At 34.9% G+C, this 13,560-nt stretch overlaps 1 protein-coding gene across 1 annotated transcript in view; it reads left to right on the top strand.

Annotated features, from left to right (window-relative positions):
- The window catches only part of sgl (UDP-glucose 6-dehydrogenase sgl), an 89,637-nt gene that overhangs the window by 39,347 nt on the left and 36,730 nt on the right, over window positions 1–13,560 (top strand). Inside the window, exons 4-6 of the mRNA XM_090380067.1 lie at window positions 5,522–5,686; window positions 7,764–7,961; window positions 8,394–8,541. Of these exons, the coding sequence (XP_090236193.1) occupies window positions 5,522–5,686; window positions 7,764–7,961; window positions 8,394–8,541 (511 nt within the window). The remainder of the gene's footprint in view (window positions 1–5,521; window positions 5,687–7,763; window positions 7,962–8,393; window positions 8,542–13,560) is intronic.

The raw sequence follows: 13,560 nt of genomic DNA on the forward strand, positions 1-13,560 counted from the left end.
TTAATTATTTAAATTCACATTCATGAATTTTATCCTGTGCAATCTGGACTTTATGCATGGGTACAATGTCGTGGAAAAGCAAAACCTGTTGACCCAGCTTTCTTCATCTTTTGTCAAATTGCAACTTTTAACTTTGGCATAAGGCTGGTATAATATTTCCCTGTTATTGTATCTTTAAGTATAAGGTAATCAAATTAACAGCAACTCTTTTTTTTTTTTTTTTTTCCCCCCCCCACTAAAAATTGAGGCCGACATTTTCAGCTGATGGTTGTGTCAAAACTTTTTCAGGGTTGGAAATCCCTTGTGCTTCACTGCATCTTTATAATTTTGATTCAGGATTATAAAAATGTAGCCAAGTTTCACTGCCAATCACTAAATGCTATAAAAATCTATTTGAATTATCAAGAATTAATTTTAAATAATCTTTTGATGACTCCACCCTCTGATGTTTGTCATGAATAGAAAAGTTTCTGAAAACACATCTTGCACAAACTTTGGACATTCCCAAAAGCATCATTGTTGATATGTGCCTGTGAGAAATGTTAAGAATTTTTTGAAGTTCAGACATGTTAATTTTTGTTTTATAAAATTGTTTCATTTTGAATGATGAAAATTGTTTTACAACTGATTGCTTTAGATAGCTTAGCTGACCAGACCTTGAATCATTCTCAACTGACTCCCCGAACTCTGCCCATTATCTGGCAGCAGTAGCATAACTGGGTGATACTTCCCAAAACACTCTACTCACTTTTACATGGATTTCTTTAGAATTCTCATTGATTGAAAATCTGATTACTGAATGATGGTTGATTTGCTGAATATTCATTATTCTTCCACCTACTGATGTAAAAATTAAATTTTAGATGCTGCATAAGGTTGACATGCAATTTTTTCTTGTTATTTTATAAGACATTAAGCTATCAAAATAACCAATTCTATAATTTATTAATGCATTTTTATATACCGTGTTCTAAGAGTCTTTTGACTACCCCTTCTAAGCTTGATATCCCTTCATCAATATCATTAATAAATATTGAATACAGTACTCAATCCTGAGGAACTCTACTAATAATATTAGTAAATGAAGAGCAGTGCCCATTTATAACCATCCTCTGTCTTCCCAACCAACCATCCCTTTATCCATAGCAGTAGTTTATCCCCAGTGCCACAGTACTCCAATTTTGCAGCAGTTTTTCATGCAGAATAGTGTCAGAAGCTTTATCCAAGTCTAAGTATATGTTGTCAAAATTATATTTTGCATATAGTTGCTTGTTTACTGCATCATAGTAGTTGATCAGACTGGCCAGACATGATCTCTACCTCACAGATTCATGCTGTAATTTCCATGTAATCACATTCCTGTTGAGATGACCATGACTACTTCTTTAACTACAGACTCCATTATTGTCCCAGGATCAGAATTCAGGCTTACAGGTCTGTAATTACTCACTTTGCCCTTTGATCCCCTTTATGAATAGGAGAGACATTTGCACATCTCTAATCTATAGGGGTCACCCCTGATGCCAAGAATGCTCTTATAATTATGGCCGGTGCCTCCGTAGCCAGGTGGGAAGGAGCAGCAGTGCATAGTACACGATTCTTGATTAGACCGGGGTTCGAGCCCATCACCACCAAATACGGAGGATGCGGAAGGGTCAGGGAATGACCACCGCATATCCCGGAGCAATATGGCCTTAGGTGCTAATGCTCCTAAAAACCAAATAACAACAACAACATAATTATGGCCAAAGTTTTGCTTACTCTTGCTGATTTTAATATAATTGGATAGATTCCATCAGCCCCAGGTGTCTTATTCACCTTTAGCTTTAACAGTTTCTCTTCCACTTTCCTCTCAGTTATCACAAAATCATTTAGCTCTGCTAGAATTTGATGAACTTCTGGCATCCTCCCCCTATAAAATACATGTGTGAACTTAGATGCAGAATACCAGAGGATGATATTCTGCTCAGTTTTCTGACACACTGAGCAGGATCATAAACAGTTAAACCAATGGTTTTCAACTGAGGTGTTGCAACAACATTCCAGGGGTGCCACATAATTTGGGTTTAAGTTACTTAAACTTATTATTTTTTAAAATTTATATGTTTTAATTTCATTATAAAAAGGTGTACCGTATCTTTTTAATTTTGTGGTGATCTATAATTGATGTTTACTTAGTACCTCTATATAAAGAATAAAATTATTATTATTGTATATATATAATTTGTATTATGAAATGTAATTTTTATAATTATATTATTGTAATAACTTGTATTTAATATTTTACACACACACACACACACACACACACACACACACACACACACACACACACACACACACACACACACAGAATCAGATCTAACAAGCAGAAAATTGACTAGGGGTGCCGCAAAATAAAATAAATTACTTAGGGGTGCCGTTATTAAAAAAAGGTTGAAAGCCACTGAGTTAAAACATTCATATCTAGTGGGCCAATGTGATTCATCCCCTTCCTTCTACTGTTTACATAATGAAGAAGTCTTTGCTGCTTTTCTTTGCATTCTTTGTGAGAGACTTCTCATCTTCCTTAGCTTGCCTAACATCTTCTGTCAGCTGACTGCAAACTAGTTTATATTTACTGTAGGCCTAGTAGATCACTGCTGCATAGTGGTTCCTTTATCTGGAGATTCACAATGCATGACTCACTGTTGATAATCAAATCATGAGTATTGCTTTCTCTCATTGCCTCTAACATGTTGATGTGGAATGGAGTTATCCAGTACATCAAGAAAAGCTCTGCTACTGTGTGAGCCACCTAAACAAAAGTTCCTGATCAGTTATAGAACACACTCTGGAAAGTTAAATCCCCCACTATGAAACATTCTGATTTGCTGGCCACTCATCACAATCATTTGACCTATAACATAAAGAAGAAAAGAGAGAGTTAAAAAATATGTTGAACTTCATGAAGATGGACACCTTGCCTGTTGAGATTGGCTGAAAAGTGGATCCATGTGAGGTAAGAATCTGAATTTGTGAGCTACAGAGCTTAGAAACTATACACCTTAGAGGAGACTTTATTGATGTGTATATGGTTCTGAGAGGCATAAGTAAAATAAATGAGTGAAATTTTCACTCTTATGGATGATTCCAGAACTAGGGGCTATAAATTCAAATTACACGGGAAGAGGTTTAGACCGGATTGCAGGAAGTTTTCTTTTAGCCAGTGAGTTATTAATTGCTGGAATAAATTACCTCCGTGGGTGGTTGAAGCTGACAGTTTTGTGAAATTCAAAGGTCAACTGAATAGAGACCTACACAAAGAGGGACTCAAACAAGAAGTTTATTTTATTATTTATTTATTATTATTAGTTTTGATTACTTATTTATTTTTTTGGCTGGTACTGTAAAAGCCTAAGTCTTCCTTGCTCCATATGGCATACTAATACTAATGAGCTGGCAGATGCTATAGCCAGATCAGCACAACCTCAGAACAATCATAGGCTCTTAGTCCTCTGTACAGACACACGACAGATAATATCTGGGATTGCTCTTGCCATACATAGGCTATATATGACAAGTAACGTGCTCCCATCCCATCTCTTCTTCCTAAATATGTTGTACATGTCATAGCAAAACTCACTGTCTCCTATATTTGGATGACATCAAGTTTCCTTAACCATGTTTTTAACTGTCTTCAAGCCTATTTAGTCAAAATAAAAAATAAAAAAAAAAACTGCTTGGGGAGGAGGGACTATGGAATTAGATGATATCCTCCAGGCAAAAGGCCAGACTTGGTTTCTTGTATCCTGGAGGATCTCAAGCACTACTGAAAATATCTCGTTGATATCATCAGTAGCATATGAGAGGTTCTTCAAAAAAAAAAAAAAAAAGATTTGAAGAATAATGTATTTCTAATGACGTATCAGTGGATTCCTTCCAAGATTGTGGTTGAAAGAGAAGATGAAAGCAGGCTTAACATAGTACCATTGTAAGTACCAGTTTTCTATATCAAGTAGCACACTGATCTCTCAGCTGCAGTTAACCAAATGACAGCATGTTACATCACAACAAGTTGACAAATGGATAATGCTGTCATCCTTAAGCCCGAACCAAAGGAACCATAATAATAATAATATCCCCAGACAGAAAATGGAATACAGAGATACACACTACCATCAAATTTCAATGCCTGCATTGAAATGCAACTCCATGATGTTTATTTTAAAACATAACCAGAAAAACACAAAAGGTAACTAAACATAAAAATAACAAAACTCTAAATTTGAAATCTACTTGGTAAAAGGGAAAATAAGATATTGGAATATTAGCATTAGCATTAGTTGAGGCAATATGATGCAAGAAAGCAAGCTTATACAGTACCAGCCAAAAAAAAAAAAAAAAAAACCCTTCCCATTTCACCCATCCAGTCACTCCAAATGTTTGTCTAGTTCAGCCTTACATTTATTTAAGCTATCAATGTCCACAACAGATGGAAGTCTGTTCCAGAAATCAACTACCCGCTGGCTAAAGGCAAACTTCCGCACATCTGTTCTACAACTGTCTTTCCTCAATTTGAATCTATGCCTCCTCAGGTTCTTAATCTGAGCAAGCAGAAGTATCCCGTAGTGTTGAGGCTGCTCAAACTATTCAAGCCATATACACCTCGATCAGATCAGATAACCTCACAGGTGCCTAGTCTCCGGATGCTGTAACTTGCAGAACTTAAGCCTTTCTTCATAAGCGTACCCCTTTGTTCCTCTCACCAATCTTGTTGCCCTTCTCTGTGCTCGTTCTAGTAACTCTACATCCTTCCTAAAATGAGGCCTCCAGATCTGTATACAGTACTCAAGGTGTGGCCTGACCATTGCCTTATACAAAGGGATAATCACCCCCCCTTGTCTCTGCTAGCAAAATTCCTATATATATCATTGACAAAACTCCATGACTTGCTCTGGCAGCTTGTCTGCACTGCTCAGAGAACTTCATATCTGACTGCACAATTACCCACAGGTCTTTTTCATTCTCCATCTCCCTGAGTGTATACTACACAGTTGATATGTTTCTTTTGGGTTACTGCTACCTGTATGGAGTACTTTGCATTTGTCAATGTTACAAACTTCAGTTGCCACTTCTCAGTCCATCTGCCAACCTTTGTATCATTTACAAACTTGGACAGTAAGCCCGATATTTTGTTGAACTAGCCACCATATTGTAGTCGATAAGAAATAGCTTAACATATATATATATCTTGAATTGATAGCAAAGGTATAAAGTAAAACTAGATAGCATAATATGAAGCACTGTATTAGGAATCTGTTAGCTTATTATAGTATTATCAATTAATCAAAAATATTATTAATCAAATTAAACAAAATTATTATTAATATGCTATTATTAGTTGTTCGTTTCATTTATTAAAATAAATGAATTTTATTTTAAATTCAACTTATTCTAATTTCAACTTTATTTTATATCCTTTTTCTTTATTATATTTTAGTTTAATGTATTTAGAGTAGTTATCCTTGTTCTTTTATAGGGACGAGCAGCTGACCTGAGATATATAGAAGCTGCTGCTCGTAGTATTGCAGAAGTAGCTGAAAGTAGCAAGATTGTAGTTGAAAAGAGTACGGTTCCTGTGAAAGCAGCAGAAAGTATTAACCGCATTTTGAGAGCTAATGTTAGGCCTGGAGTAACTTATCAGGTTGGCTTTACAAAACTTTTTTTCTTTTACATGTGAAATTCACGTTTTGTAATAGTATACTCTGAATGTATAAGATATTTGTATTCAGTAATGAGTTTATTAAATGAAAAATCTTAAATTAAGTGTGATTCTTAGTTCTTCTTCAAGAGGAGTGTCTCCATTTACAATGGGCTTCCTCGGCCTACAAATTATTTTTTTGGTAAGAATTTTTTCCTGCCATAAAGTGCAGTTCAAGGTGTCTTGGTCAATTAAACCTCGGGCTGTCATGCACTGCCATACTCCTTCCATCCATGTCCTCCTAGGTCTTCCTCTTCTCCTTCCTCCAGGAGGTATCCATTCCAGGATAGCCTTTGGATATCTGGTTTCTTGCATCGATTTTACATGCCCATACCATGTTAAACGCATTTCTTTGATAATGTCAATACTATTCTTTTTTACTTCCATTTTCTCTCTTATGTCTTCATTCTGTTTTCTGTCTCTTCTAGAAGTTCTTGTTGTGCGTCTCCAAAAATCCATTTCTGTAGAGAGCAATTTGTTTTCCCCTCGCCAATTCAACGTCCAGGTTTCTGCTCCATACAATAGAAGGCTTTGTATAATCGTTTGAAATATAAGTTTCTTTGTTTTATTTAGAATATTTCTGTTCCATAGAACAGAATTTAACATGTCAATAGCCTTTCTGCCGTCTGCAATTCTCTTATTGATCTCTTCTTTGGACGATCCATCACTTTGTAAGATTGATCTAAAATATTTGAATTTATCGACTTGTTTGATTTTAAAACCTTCAATATTTAGAATGTGTCCTGATGCTGAAGACAACATTTCAGCCTTGCTAAAATTGATTTTTAGACACCATTGTTTATATTCCTCAAACGATTGACAACATGTATAGTCTGCATCTTCTAAGTCTTGTACTATCACCACCTGATCATCTTCAAAAGTGAATTGTGAATATAGATGTTCTTATTGATCGGCAATCTCATTTTATTGCATTTTTTTGACCAGGATCTTAGGCAGATGTTGATATAAATTTTGAAAAGTGTTGGTAACATGCAACAGCCTTGTAATAAGCCTTTTAAAGTGTGGAATTCAGATGACAAAGCTGATCCCACTATTATTCCTGTAAATTGTCTTAATAATGTTAATCAATTGTCCACCAATATTTGCCTCTTTCAGTGCTTCCCATGAGAGTTTTCTTGGAACACTGTCATATGCCTTTTCAAAGTCAATGAAAATCATAAAGATTTCTTTTCCTTTCAATTTCCATATTTCAAGGATTTGTCGTACTGTTGAGATATGGTCTATACATGACCTCCTGGCTGAAAAACCACTTTATTCTTCTGACATCTCGATTCAGGCTTCTAAATGATTCCTGATCCATTTTCCAAGAATCTTTAACAGTGATTCTTAGTTCTGTACCTTATTTATAGGTCTTAAATTTCACAGTGCTCATTTATTTAGTTTTAGAAAATGTAAAAATACAAAAGCATTAGGTGCAATTATAACTGTAGCTGTGTACATAATGATACTTTTGCACTACTGGTATCTTAGTTATATTATTTCCATAGCTTTTGAAACCAGTTTGGCTCTTAATTTAAATGGATTTAGTTTTAATACTTAAAACCAGACTTTCTTTTTTGATCAGTTATAGAACACAAATTAGACAATAGCAGAAAAAAAGGCTAATGCCTTTCTTCTGCTATTTCCCTGCAGCTATCAACCATATTACTTTCTTCCCGGGAAGTTTTGTAGTTATGGAAAATATTACATTACTTTAATAATTTCTCCTAATATTGTCAATACTCATAGGTAGAAAAACCTAACCAGGTATAGGTAGAAAGTAAACTGCTTATTAATGCTTATGTGATATTTTGTCGAACTGTATTTTACTACCTTTTTTTTTTTTTTTTTTTTTCCTTTGGTAGTTCTGCTTGTATCATGCAATAGTCATATATTGTAATATTTTTAATCCTTCTTCAAGTTTATGCCAACTAGAAAAAGGAACTTAATTTTTATAATAATAATAAGTCACATAAATTCATGTTCCTAAATATTTCAGTTACTATTATTTCTGTTTTAGGTATTATCCAATCCTGAATTTCTTGCTGAAGGTTCGGCTATTAATGATCTCCTCTACCCTGATCGCATTCTTATAGGTGGAGACCAGACTGTGGAAGGTATAGCTGCAGTAGGAAAATTATGCTGGGTATATAAACATTGGATACCAAAAAATAAAATAATTACTATGAATACATGGTCTTCTGAGCTATCAAAATTAGTAAGTATTAAGATTCACAAATGTGGTATTTCAGAATTTTTAAATATAAAGGTGTTGGATTGCAAAATAAAAGATGTGTAAACTAATAGGCATAATTTGTGGTCTTTCAGAATAACAATAGATGACTTTTAGTACATGTTTCTTTTTCATTTTCCAGAAGATAAAATATATGAAGAATTGTCATATGATATAATGCTAAATCACAAATTAACTAATATTTATATACTTAAAAAAAAAAAAAAAAGGAAAGTATTCATTTAATTATATTTTATTCTGTGTTTAGATTTCCTTCCAAAATCAAAGAAATAGGTATTCAGAACTTGGCATTTTCCATGAATTTTCATTGCACATAAATATTATGATGGATATTGCATTTTAAGTGGTTGTTTATTGCCTCTTATATTTTAACTCTGAACTTTGCATTCTGCCAAGGCTGCCAATGCTTTCCTTGCTCAAAGGATATCCAGCATCAATGCAATATCAGCAGTTTGTGAAGCTACTGGAGCAGATGTTACCGAGGTTGCACATGCAGTTGGAACAGATTCAAGAATTGGACCAAAGTTTCTTCAAGCAAGTGTAGGTTAGTATTCTATAATTTATTGCAATAATCTATTACACATTATCAAAACCATTCTTGAATATATGTTTTTTCATAATAGTGGGATAATATAATAGTGTAGCTTAATTTAATTTATTATGATACTCACCTTTTTATAATCTGCATTGATGTTGGAATAAATTGGATGGTAATTTTAAATTTAAGTTAGCATGAATAAGTTAGGATTTAAAAACAGAATTAAAATGTGCGCAAGGAAGTAGAAGTGCACGTCTTCATCCTTGGTTCTCAATGTTGAAATTTGAAACGATTTTAATTATACAGTTGGAAACAGAAGGCCAATAGCCATAACAAGTGGCTTTTGTTTTACCCGTCTTCAGTTGGCAATGGTAGAATGAGAGTAAACGCGTGTATTTAAGAAGACTAGGTTCCCGTAAATACACGCGTTTACTCTCATTCTACCATTGCCAACTGAAGACGTGTAAAATAAAAGCCACTTGTTATGGCTATTGGTATTCTGTTTCCAACCGTATAACTAAAATCGTTTCAAATTTCAACATTGACAACCAAGGACGAAGACGTGCACTTCAACTTCCTTGCACACATTTTAATTCTGTTTTTAAGTCCTAACTTATTCATGCTAACTTAAATTTAAAATTATCATCCAATTTATTCCAACATCAATGCAGATTATAAAAAGGTGAGTATCATAATAAATTAAATTAAGCTACACTATTATATTGTGTCAGTTATAAATGGTACTTTAAGAGATCTACAATTTTCGAATTGTCATAATAGTGGCATTGAATTTTGCAATATACATCTCAATCTGATTAATATCAAGTTTGTGATATTAACCAGAATTTGATAAGTATATGTTTTATAATATGACAAGACTTCAGCTATAGCTCGGACACAGCATGGTTTTGTTAAGGGGAAGTCTTGCCTGACCAATTTGATTGGATACTATGATGCAGTCACAAAGGAACTGGATGCAGGGAATAACTTTGATATTATATACTTGGATCTTAGAAAGGCTTTTGATACTGTTGCACATGGAAGACTGCTGCACAAATTGGAGCAGTGTGGCATTGGAGGCAAATTGCTGCTGTGGATAAAGGGGTGGCTGAGGGGGAGAAGACAGAGAGTGGTAATCAATGGACACTGCTTGTCGTGGACTAATGTTATAAGTGGAGTCCCTCAGGGCTCAGTGTTGGGTCCATTATTGTTTTCTGTATTCATAAATGATATTGATGAGGGTATATCAAGCTTAATGTCGAAGTTTGCAGACAATACAAAGATAGGCAGGGTTGTCAAGGACACTACTGACACTGTGCTGCTGCAACAGGATCTGGAAAGGTTGAGCAGATGGGCTGAGAGGTGGCAAATGAAGTTTAACATTGACAAATGTAAAGTACTACACATGGGAAACAGCAACCCCAGAGCAATGTATCAAGTCTGTGGTACTACACTGACAGTGGTAGAGAATGAAAGGGACCTGGGGGTGGTTGTGAGGCAGATATGAAGTTCTCTGAGCAGTGCAGATGGGCTGCAAGAGTAGCTCATGGTGTATTGTCAATGATATATAGGAATTTTTCTAGCAGGGATAAGGAAGTGATTATTCCCTTGTATAAGGCAATGGTCAGGCCACACCTAGAGTACTGTATACAGGTGTGGAGGCCTCATTTCAAGAAGGATGTAGAGCTGCTGGAACGAGTACAGAGAAGGGCAACAAGATTAGTGAATGGAACAAAGGGGTGCTCTTACGAAGAAAGGCTTAAGTTTTGCAAATTACAGTCTGGAGACTAGGTACCAGCGAGGTGATCTGATAGAGGTGTATAAAGCCTTGAATAGTTTGAGCATGCTCAATGCTGATGGGATTCTTCCTCTTGCTCAGAATAATCACCTGAGAGGGCATAAATTCAAATTGAGGAAAGACAGATGTAGGATAGACGTGCGGAAATTTGCCTTTAGCCAGCGGGTGGTTGGTTGGTGGAACAGATTTCCATCCCTTGTCGTGGAAGTTGATAGCCTAAATAAGTTTAAGGCTCAGCTGGACAGGTATTTTGAACGAACAGAGGGGTGAAGTGGAAGTGGTTTTTTTTTTTTTTTTTTTGGCTGATGCTGCATAAGCTTGCTTTCTTGCATCAAATGCCTCTACTAATGCTAATGCTAATGAAATTAAGTAATTGATGCATTTGCACAATTGCTAATTGATGTTGTATATCTGGATGTTATAAGCACAATGATAATAGTTGAACCAGTAGATAAGAGTTTTATGTGTATTTTATTACTTAGGATATACATGATCAAATCCAAATATAAGATTCCCCCTAACTGTTCTTTGATTCTTTTGATAAAAATATTAAAGTGATATAAAGAAGACTATATAAATTAACCCTTTACAATCCAGCATTATTTTTACTGTCTTCCTCATGCTCTGTCAATCAAAAAAATGACTAGTTGATATGTGATGTTCAAAAATTATTTATTTTCACTTTTACATAAATAAAACAGCAAGACAAAACAGTTTAAAAGTGCTAATACAATGTTTCTTTCTGGAAGAAAACACAAAACCTTCCATCCAGATTTGACTGTTTTTTACTTTAGCACCCCCTACTTTGAATTCCTTGTTTGTCCTTTTGTGGGTGGGCAGAGATGCAACATCCAGTATATCTCAGTGTTCTCCCCAGAAATGTTTGCTAGCCGGGTGACATTATGAAGTAGCTGGGTGGGGGAAGTGTAATACTTCACAATATTATAAAATTTTCTGTTATTTATAAATGTGACTTAAGTGACCCAGAGCAAAAATTAATTGCATAATTGAATATTATATGCCCCTGTCGCATTGACTTTGATCGCATAGTATGTTCAAATTAATATTGATCGAGATCAGTATCATACAGTACTGCGAAAATCGTTTAAATTTTAGCCGGGCGGTCAGTTAAATTCACCGGGCAGTGTGCCCATTCGATAGGTCCTGGGGAGAACACTGTATCTGCAGAAATCTCTTCCTGCTAAATACATTCTTGAAAAATTTAATTCTGTCTGTCCATTCTTCAGACCAATATTTCTTTATCAGTTTTTTCATTTAGTCCCATGTTGATAATAACTCCAAAAAACTCCTTTAGCTTGTTTAGTGAAACCTAAACCCAGTCACATCACATAGAACAGTCAGAAAGTATCTTATTTGCAAGGGTTTCTTTTTTTCCCCATCAATTTCTTCAGAAAAGTCTAACGAGTTCTCAATTTTGCCATCAGAAAGGCTTTTACTAGATCTTTGCAGCATGTCTAAATACTACTAAACACAGAGTATAAGTTACTTTGTGACTTCTACATTGAAAAAAAAAAAAAAAAAAAAAAAAAAAACGCCACCTGCCGTTAATAATTGAATATAAACATCCACTTAGTTTTTGGGTTTTCAGTCATTTATATGAAGTATAAATGGATGGCAGTATAATGGGTAAACAAATTTTATAATTGGACAGTCGCGTTGGTTTCCACATTGGACTTTAGAAAGACAGAGAAAAAAAACACTGCCTGTTGTTAACTATTGAATATAAACATTGATTTAGTTTTTCAGATTGTTTATATGAGGCATAAATATATGGCTGTACAGTAATTAAGTCAGCACACCAGGAAAACAAATTTTATAATTGGAAATGCCAGCAATTGTGCTGGTTGAGGAATTCAAGAAGACAAAATAATTAAATAAAACACTGCTTGCTATTAAGAATCAAATTGAAACATAGATTTAGTTTTTCAGATTCTTAATATGAAGTACAGTCAGTCCTCGTATAACACGTGTTTACACTACACGAATTCGATCATACACGATTTATAAATAGGGGAACGATATTTTATATAACACGAACCGAATTCGCTTATGCACGATTCGCCTTTGTGTTTACAAGAAATGGCAGTCGAACGCAGAATCACCCCCAACCAAATGCAACACGATAGGAATGAAGAGAAGATTCTGAAAATGTATTTATGTTTTTATATCAGTGAAGGGGAAACACATTTCACCATAATAACGTAAAAACCAACACAATTCCAGCTATCGGTATAATCGCAAATGCAATTAGATCCAGTTTATACCAGTTTATAACAGATTCCACTAGCAGAAATGCAACTGGAAATTGTTTTTATTGTTTTATGGTAGTAACCCCTAGAAATGTGCTTTAGTAAAATGTGAGGTGTTAATAGTGTGTCTCAGCCTTTACGGCGTTGTTTATTCAGTTGCTACACGCATGCAGCTTTGTTTATATGTATCAAGCGTGCCTCCTCGTTTTGTAATTGTGCTTTATTCCCTAAAAATGAGTAAAATACTTAAAAGGTGTGAAAAGGAAGCGTCCTGGTGAAGACACTACAGATTCAGAGAGAAAAAGAAAAGCAATATCGATAAACAGAGGCGGACTGGATCAAAAATTCTTACCCGGAAAAATTTATAGTGGCCTCATACTAAGGTTTATGGCCAGAATCACACCGGGGTTTCCCCGGTAAAGCTTATGGCCAGTCCGCCTCTGTCGATAGAGAAAAAAATATGAAATTGTGAAATGCTTTGCGCGAAATGAAAGACCATGTGATATTGCATGTGCTACAGACCTAAATGAGGCAACGCTGAGAATTAGAAAGAATGCAGAGAAAATAAAAACAACTTTCATAGCAGGAACAACTCAAAGTGTAATTAAAATGCATTAGATTAAGACACAAAAAATTGGAAGAGATGGAACGCCTGTCATCTGTTTGGATAGAAAATCAAACAAAAAACAAGTTTGCTTACGATAGAAGTAAAAGCATTAGCAATATTTTATTACGTAATAGTCGTAATAAAATGCGTAAGTATTTTATTATGGTTATTTATTGTGTTTGGTAATGTTTTGGTTGCAAATGCGTGTTCAATCTTGGATCGTCGGCACCTAACCCCATTTTTCCCATAGGGCCTGTTGTTTATATTGCACGATTTTGCATTGCACGAGGGTTTCTAGGAACGCAACTATCGTGCTATACGAGGACTGACTGTATAAATAGATAGCAGTA

This window comes from Mastigoproctus giganteus, chromosome 1 (assembly GCF_048544385.1).
Source record: "Mastigoproctus giganteus isolate SK-2022 chromosome 1, ASM4854438v1, whole genome shotgun sequence".
NCBI lineage: Eukaryota > Metazoa > Arthropoda > Arachnida > Uropygi > Thelyphonidae > Mastigoproctus > Mastigoproctus giganteus.